General features: G+C 45.0%; 2 protein-coding genes across 3 annotated transcripts; one reads left to right on the plus strand and one right to left on the minus strand.

The window, feature by feature from the left end:
* Positions 1 to 206: 206 nt before the first annotated feature.
* LOC108025424 (ferritin subunit) lies at positions 207 to 2,734 on the minus strand. 2 transcript variants are annotated; one of them, XM_050888424.1, is made up of 5 exons: positions 2,608 to 2,734; positions 2,312 to 2,397; positions 1,574 to 1,693; positions 1,031 to 1,308; positions 207 to 968 (listed from the first exon to the last, which is right to left on the minus strand). In XM_050888424.1, the coding sequence occupies exons 2-5, from the start codon at positions 2,376 to 2,378 to the stop codon at positions 696 to 698; spliced, it is 738 nt and encodes a 245-aa protein (XP_050744381.1). In that variant the 5' UTR covers positions 2,379 to 2,397; positions 2,608 to 2,734; the 3' UTR covers positions 207 to 695. The 2 variants fall into 2 exon arrangements, with proteins under 2 accessions (XP_050744381.1, XP_016951398.1); XM_017095909.3 differs by lacking the exon at positions 1,574 to 1,693 and having other exon boundaries at positions 2,608 to 2,732.
* A 1,022-nt stretch (positions 2,735 to 3,756) lies between these two features.
* On the plus strand, positions 3,757 to 5,657 carry LOC108025465 (ferritin heavy chain). The gene is made up of 3 exons (XM_017095968.3): positions 3,757 to 3,914; positions 4,214 to 4,346; positions 4,782 to 5,657. The coding sequence occupies exons 2-3, from the start codon at positions 4,229 to 4,231 to the stop codon at positions 5,345 to 5,347; spliced, it is 684 nt and encodes a 227-aa protein (XP_016951457.1). The 5' UTR covers positions 3,757 to 3,914; positions 4,214 to 4,228; the 3' UTR covers positions 5,348 to 5,657.
* The last annotated feature ends 1,344 nt before the right edge of the window (positions 5,658 to 7,001 follow it).

Raw genomic sequence — 7,001 nt, forward strand, 5'->3', positions numbered from 1 at the left:
GAGAGCAAATTAGCCGAAGTATTAGTTTTAAGTGTACCAATTGAATGGGGGTATCAAATGATCAGCACTTTACTCAATGCTCTAGGGACCCTTTGCAACCAGTAAGGTTTACTTGAACAACAAAGGTATTATCGGAACTCTGTATAGATATTTTAGATCTTATTTCAATAAATAACCAGTTTCACCGTCTGAAAAACAACACCCAGTAAACTGCAAATATCAGATTTATTTAGTTACATATATATTGTTTATTTAAGAACTTGCTCGTCTAATTGACAGAAAAATATAAAGATATAGGATGTGCTGAATGGGTTGTGCTTGAGTGTCTTCCTATGCGCGTGATCGCTTCCACTTAAACCTAGGCGAAATCTCGGCGATTGCATAATGCTGAGCCCCTCCCGAGGTGTACGGAAAATCACAACTCAAAGAACTTAAATACCTAAGACATGCGCTGCTTTGTTGATGTACGATAAGAAAGAACAGACGTGGAATTTTGCTGTGCTGCTTTGAGGATCGCAGTCGAACGGATAATTTATTGGCCAGTCTCGGTTGACTTGGTTGGTTGGATGATTTAGAAGCGGACCCTCGGGGAAGGCTCTTTGGGCTAACAGATAACAACAGAACACGTTATGAAGTCGACTGGCTGATAATTTTGATGCGTGACCGGGCTGCTCCACTCGCTATCTCCGCCCACTTTACAGGGTCTTGTCGAACAGGAACTCGCCCAGTTCGCCGTTGGTGTCCATCATCTTCTTGAGGGTGGTCAGCTTGCCGGCGAGCTCGCGCTGTCCGTGGAGCTGCTCCTCCAGGTAGACGCCGGTCAGGTAGTCCACCAGGTGGTAGTGGTTGTAGGGCTTGCTCTCGCAGGTCTGGATCAGCTTGCGGATGGAGCGGGTGACCTTGATCTCCAGGTCGAGGGCATCGGAAAGAGCGCTAGCACCATCGGTCCACTCCTGCTTGGCAACAGTCTGTGGAGGATTCGCCGGGATTAGTAGGCTTTCCAGGGGTTTCTTTGGGGCATTAGACCTACCGGCACGTTGATCAGATCGCTGACTCCCTCGGTCAACTGTCCGCGCATCGAGAGGTACTCCACCAGCTTGGAGCCGTGCTCACGCTCCTCCTTGGCGGCCTTGAAGAAGTGCTCGGCGAATCCGGGGCGGTTGACGGTGTCGCGGGAGAAGTAGGCGCCCATGGCCAAGTACTGGTAGGAGGCGTTGATCTCCTCCTGGATCTGGTGGCGCATGCCCTTCAAGCAGGCATCCTTCAGGTCCACCCAATCCTTGGTGATCTCGGGAACAGCCAGAGAGCCTGTAATGGTATAGGGTAGGATTTAATAGGGGGTGTATTGTAAATAATAAAGGCTTAAGTCGAATTTATTTATGTTAATGCTTTCTTATAGGTACTATTTAAGGTAACCTTTTTATAAGTTTTTTTAAATTAGAATTTATAATTAAAAATATTATTATAAAATATTAAAAACCATTAAAATTCTTTTAAATTAAAACAATGTTTAGGTTACTCAAAATTCGACCGTGGTAAGCCTGACTTGGGTTCGTTCCCTTGTTATAGAAACCTTTGCACCCCTGATCTTGACCTCCGTCATGGTTTGGGTTTTGTTTTTTGCTTTCCTGTTGCCTTTGCTTTTCTCGCTCTTTCTGCAGCTCTCTGGCGAAACTCTTGCTTTCTGGCTTGGCTGAGGGGGAGGGGTGCTGGGTTATTGCATTTAAGAGGGCGGTATTGCATAAACCTTTGAAATTGCGCTTGGAATGCCGTTATTCTAGGGCACCAAAGACCGTGTGCAAAACTGCAATGGCTCCTCTCTCACTCTCTTGGTAAATGCATTGGTAACGTGCGCATTGCTCGCCGCCATAGTAACGGTATTTGTTTTGGTTTGGTGCCGTGTGCAAAAGCATGCTTTTTGAGGGCATCTCTATCTCTCTCTCACAGCGCAAGCCGTGTGCAAAGAGAGCTTGGAATTGGAATGAACTTGGAAACGTAAGGCTGACTTAGTTGTTTTATTCATGGAATTGAAAGTGAAATTCGCATATTTTAATAATGCAGATTTATTTATAAAACGGGTTTACCATTTCCCCAAACCGCAACGGAAGTGTCAATATTTTTAAAATCAACTGGTTTGGTAACTTCACTTTTGTCCAGTATTCCAAAAATAAAGAGAGAGAAAGAGCGCCGAGAGAGTGCGCGCATGCTCTTAACGTTCTTTTCCGCTCTCCACTTATTGCGTCGAAATTCAGTGTTTTTCCTTTGTTTTGTTTGAAATTTGTCGTAAATACTACTCAATAATCGTACTTACACTTGAAATCTCCATAGGCCTGGGCCACCACGGCCAACAGGAGCAGGCTAGCGATCAATTTCACCATCTTTGTTCGTCGTAGAAGTCTTTGAAACACGAAAATCACAGAACCAAAATTTGCTTGTCACTTTCAGTTTGTTTTGCTTGAGATGCACAATGAGAATGAGGCTACTCGACTTGGGCTACAATGTTAAATAGCTCTTATTTAGCTAGCTGCCTTTACACACACTGGCGCAGAAGGCGACGCCTGCTTCGACTTGATGGGCTTGATTGGGGATTACTTCTGATTCCAGTACCTTCTGCCTTGACAGCTCTAATCTGATTTTTCAGTGGAGCTAATGCCTCTGCTTTGTGTTTTTAGCGAACTCGAAAGCGAACTGTCGTTCCAAACGGCGCACAAAACACTTTTAAACGGAACTCGCTCTCATGGGTGCCCGTGTGTGCGTGAGAGTGGGAGAGTGTGCCCTGTTATCTGGCCACTTCCAACATGTCGCCTTTCTTTGTCAACCATTTTAATGGCCGATAATTGAATATTCCCGATGATAGACGCACTTGATTTCATACACACGTCCTCAATGCGGCTATACTTTGTGTGGAAAGTCGGGTTTCCTCCTCAGATAATCCGAGTGCACACAGAAAGTCACAGTATCATCAACATGGCCGCTCTTTGCGCTCTGCGTCAGCTGTTCTTTGTTTTTGTTTTGGCCCTGGGAGAGAGCACACGTCATGGGTTGCCAGGCGGTTTAAATTTCCGATGACAATTTAATTCTTATTTAGTCAAGTTGATTTGTCACGTTCGGCGGGGGGATCAATCAGCAACTCTGATAGCTACTAAATATGGCGACGGCTCTTTCTCGGTGCCGTTTGCAGAGCTTCCAGAGTGACACTTGATAAGGGGGATAAATGCTGCGAAAACTATAGTTGTTACATCATGGTTTCTTCGATTGGGAAAACCCTACAATATAGCATACTCGTTGTGAGACATTAATGCATTTTTTCAAAACTAAAAATTATGTGTGTGGAGACATCGAACTTTTTATATGTTTTCTTAGAACCCCTTTTTATTCCATAGAGTTACAAAAGTCCATTCTCTTTAAATTCTTGCCAAATCTAATGGTATCCTGCATGAATCCGCACAACATAAATAGAAAGTTCTAAGGTGCTAGAATACTAGCTGCAAATAAAAATATTTAGGCCAACTGAACTATAAATGTGTTAAATAGATTTCATTTTTTTCTAGTTTGTTTATGACCTATCTTTTGCGAAACATCAATTCCCTTCTTGATAAAACTCTCAAAAACCACTTGAAACCGAACTGCAGTGTCCATTTTTTGCACACGGTGACAACCCTGCCGTGAGTCACCTTCCAGGGGGCAACAACAGCAACACGGCGGAGCGGCCATGTTTGAGTGACGGCGAAATCCCCGCACTGAGCGCAAAACACAAATGCCCATGCACTCTCTCCAGGCACACACACACACACGCTGCTTATCGATCGCATACAAAGAGACGAACGCGACGCTATAAACAGCAGTTCATTTTCAAAGTTCCAACAAGCAGCACACGAAAGCAGCGTTCGAAAAGTCAATAAATCGCACTGCAAGTGAGTTTAATCAATTACTAACTTTAAAGTGGGTGCTTACTGGCCAGCGACTACCAAGAAGTTTCTGGAAAACAGAATACAAACCACAGAAAACAGGGAAAACACAAATTCCGTCGGTGGTGGTTTGGTTTTGTTGTGAAAAACGAAAACAAAGAGCAGAGAAAATTCAAGAAAACTCTGCGACGCAAAAGGGCCGTTTCGACACAAAACGAAAGGAAAAGTGGCTGTTTTCCAATTGTCAACTGTTGTGAAACTAATTTCCTTTGTTTTCGCATTCCAATTTCGATTTTAATTTGCAGTAAACAGCCGTCAAGATGAAATTCTTCATTGCACTCGCTCTCTTCGCGTGCCTCGGCTCTCTTGCCCTGGCCAGCAACGAAGAGTACTGCCAGAATACCGTAATCACGGCCTGCTCTTCCTCGGCCTTCTCCGGTGAGTAGAAAGAGAGCGCCTCTCGCTTGAAGAGAACCTAATCTGTGTCCCCTGTGTTGTTGCTATTTTTGTATCTTTGTGAAAATAATAATAATAAATAATAAAAACAAGCGCTCACGGGCTTTTTCACAGGCAAAAGTAAGTGAAAAGTAGAATGGATGTTTAGAAAATGTTTTTTAAAATTATTCAGCACATTTCCAATTTGAGTTTGAAGAAAATTATTGTTATTATCGTAAAAAAATTGTACTTTTTAGTTTAAATATTAAAAAAAAAAAACAAACAAAAATTAGAGCCATCCTATCTCCAACCTTAAATTATATTCTAACTTTAAATGTACTTCTTTCCGGTTAGGAACCACATGTAAAACGACCTCTATGTGTGCCTTTCGCTCCCATTACCATAGATTATAATGTTTTTGTTCACCCCCTTCCGCAGGCAACTCCATCTGTAACGCCCGCTTCGCTGGCATTGACCACGTGGAGCCCGAGATCCAGTCGTACATCAACGCCCAGCTGGCCAAGTCCTACGACTACCTGCTGCTGGCCACCCACTTCAACTCGTACCAGAAGAACCGGCCCGGCTTCCAGAAGCTGTACCAGGGCCTCTCGGACCGCTCCTTCGACGACAGCATTGCCCTGATCAAGCAGGTGACCCGCCGTGGTGGCATCGTGGACTTCAACACCCGCCACGAGTCCGCCGGCTCGGTGAGCACCAAGCGCGGCACCCTGGAGGTCGATGAACTGCACTCCCTGGCCCTGGCCCTGGATACCGAGAAGCAACTGGCCGTCGGAGCTACCCACGTCCACTCCCGCGCCACCCACGCCGCCGACGGAGACCGCGACCCCGAGCTGGCCCACTACCTCGAGGAGAACTTCCTGGGCAAGCAGGCCGAGACCGTGCGCAAGCTGTCCGGCTATGCCAACGACCTCGCCAAGCTGATGAAGGTGCCGGACCCATCCCTGTCCGTCTACCTGTTCGACGAGTACCTGCAGAAGCAGTAAGGAGCGGTCTCCACCTACTCCTCCTCCAAACTTTTCCCTCAAAATTGCTCTCATAATTCCCCTATAAATTAGTTTGTTTCCTTGGTTTGTTCATCAATAAATCGCAGTGCAGCAGCAACACTATCAAAGCAGCCAAAAATGAATGATTTACACCCCCTCCACGAGTCCACCTTGATTTACCAGCACACCAGATTGTGATAATGTTATCATGAATAAGTTAGCAAGTTCGCCCCAGCAAATGTATCTTTAGCATGTACGTTACCGCTTGAACAAATAAACACAACAAGTAACTGACTATCAACTAGTAGAACAGCAGACTGTGCCTCTCTGATAAGGTTGGGGTTTGCAATTGGGATCTGGTCCTCAATGCGGGGCGTCTGCTCGCTGATAGCGCCGCTGGCTAGCAGGCAGTGTACTTCGGATACCACATGGAACAATGGAACTAATGTTCTAGAATGTTGTGGTGTTTTTGCTTTGAACTTTAGTGGGGGGTGATTGAAAACGTTCCTAAAAATAAATTAGAATTCTTAAAAATATATATGACAAGCAGCATGCAAAAGGGAACTCTTCCATTCTAAATAATTCTTATACCTTATAATAAAAAAAAGGTATAAGAGCTTTATGGTCTAAAATATATTTAATCCTGGTGTAACCTTAGATCATCTACATTGTATATTTTGCCAACATTAATCGTTTGTTAAGAGCGCGAAATCATTCAGATCTTGCAGTAATATTCCGAGGGATCTCTTAGGCTCAGAGGAGCTCTCTACCTTATCAGTGACACCCTCTTCTCCGCCTGATAAAGTGGGGCCACGTTGTTCAATTGGTTGCTGTTCCACGAGGGTTTCTCCCTTACCAGCCTATCAGTATCTGGACCCAGTGCGCACGGCCTGCTGTTCCGTCCGGAGAGGTTCCGCCGGAATGGGGATTCGGGCGCCATCTTGGCAGCCTGCTGACTAAGTCGGAACCTCCGCGATGACGTGGATCTCGCCTTCATACGTAAGGCGATGCAATCTCATATTTTTATTGTCTCCACAATTTGCATCGCAGTTTCCTTATCACCTTCTCGCTTCTCACTGTCCTGGCCTACTATAAATCTGTAAATAACTGAGTAAAAAGTGGTTTTAAAACCCTAAGAACGTAGGAACTAACATATGTTCTATTAACGTGTGAAATAAGGTTTAAAGAACTTCTCCTTAATCACTCTTGAGATTTTTTCCTAAGCATTTCTAAAGCATTTGAGTGCCTATTATACGGGCACGACTATGGATCCCAGCCACGCATCTGCGCAATTTATCAATTAGCGACGCCCATTCAATGAGGACTATGCTCATGTCGCCGCACATCCGGATACGGTCCACTGGCACGTGAAACGAACGTCAATTTGCCATTTTAATGCTGCCACAACTATTATGTACAGTGGGTTGGGCGGTCAGGGGTCAGGGGTCAGAGGTCATCAAATCGCAGCATCCGTATCTGTGTAATAACCGCGTGCTCTCCTGTAATTAGAATATGGCAATCAAAAGGGGAGATCATAACAGTTAGGACGCAATGAGATTGGAGTTGATGTGGCTGCCATGGTGGTGGGGGTGCTCCAGTGTGGTTCTTCAGTGTCTCCGAGTGCGTGCAGTGGTCATTAAATAATAATCCACTT

The sequence above is a fragment of the Drosophila biarmipes genome, chromosome 3R (genome assembly GCF_025231255.1).
Source record: "Drosophila biarmipes strain raj3 chromosome 3R, RU_DBia_V1.1, whole genome shotgun sequence".
NCBI lineage: Eukaryota > Metazoa > Arthropoda > Insecta > Diptera > Drosophilidae > Drosophila > Drosophila biarmipes.

Excerpts from the sequence above, each read along its gene's own strand:
- LOC108025424 (XM_050888424.1), bottom strand. The coding sequence starts at position 2,378 with ATGGTGAAATTGATCGCTAGCCTGCTCCTGTTGGCCGTGGTGGCCCAG. Across the intron at positions 1,309-1,573 it reads TCAAGATCAGGGGTGCAAAG|GCTCTCTGGCTGTTCCCGAG; the intron begins GTTTCTATAACA and ends ATACCATTACAG. Across the intron at positions 969-1,030 it reads GCGATCTGATCAACGTGCCG|ACTGTTGCCAAGCAGGAGTG; the intron begins GTAGGTCTAATG and ends AATCCTCCACAG.
- LOC108025465 (XM_017095968.3), top strand. The coding sequence starts at position 4,229 with ATGAAATTCTTCATTGCACTCGCTCTCTTCGCGTGCCTCGGCTCTCTT. Across the intron at positions 4,347-4,781 it reads CTCTTCCTCGGCCTTCTCCG|GCAACTCCATCTGTAACGCC; the intron begins GTGAGTAGAAAG and ends CCCCTTCCGCAG.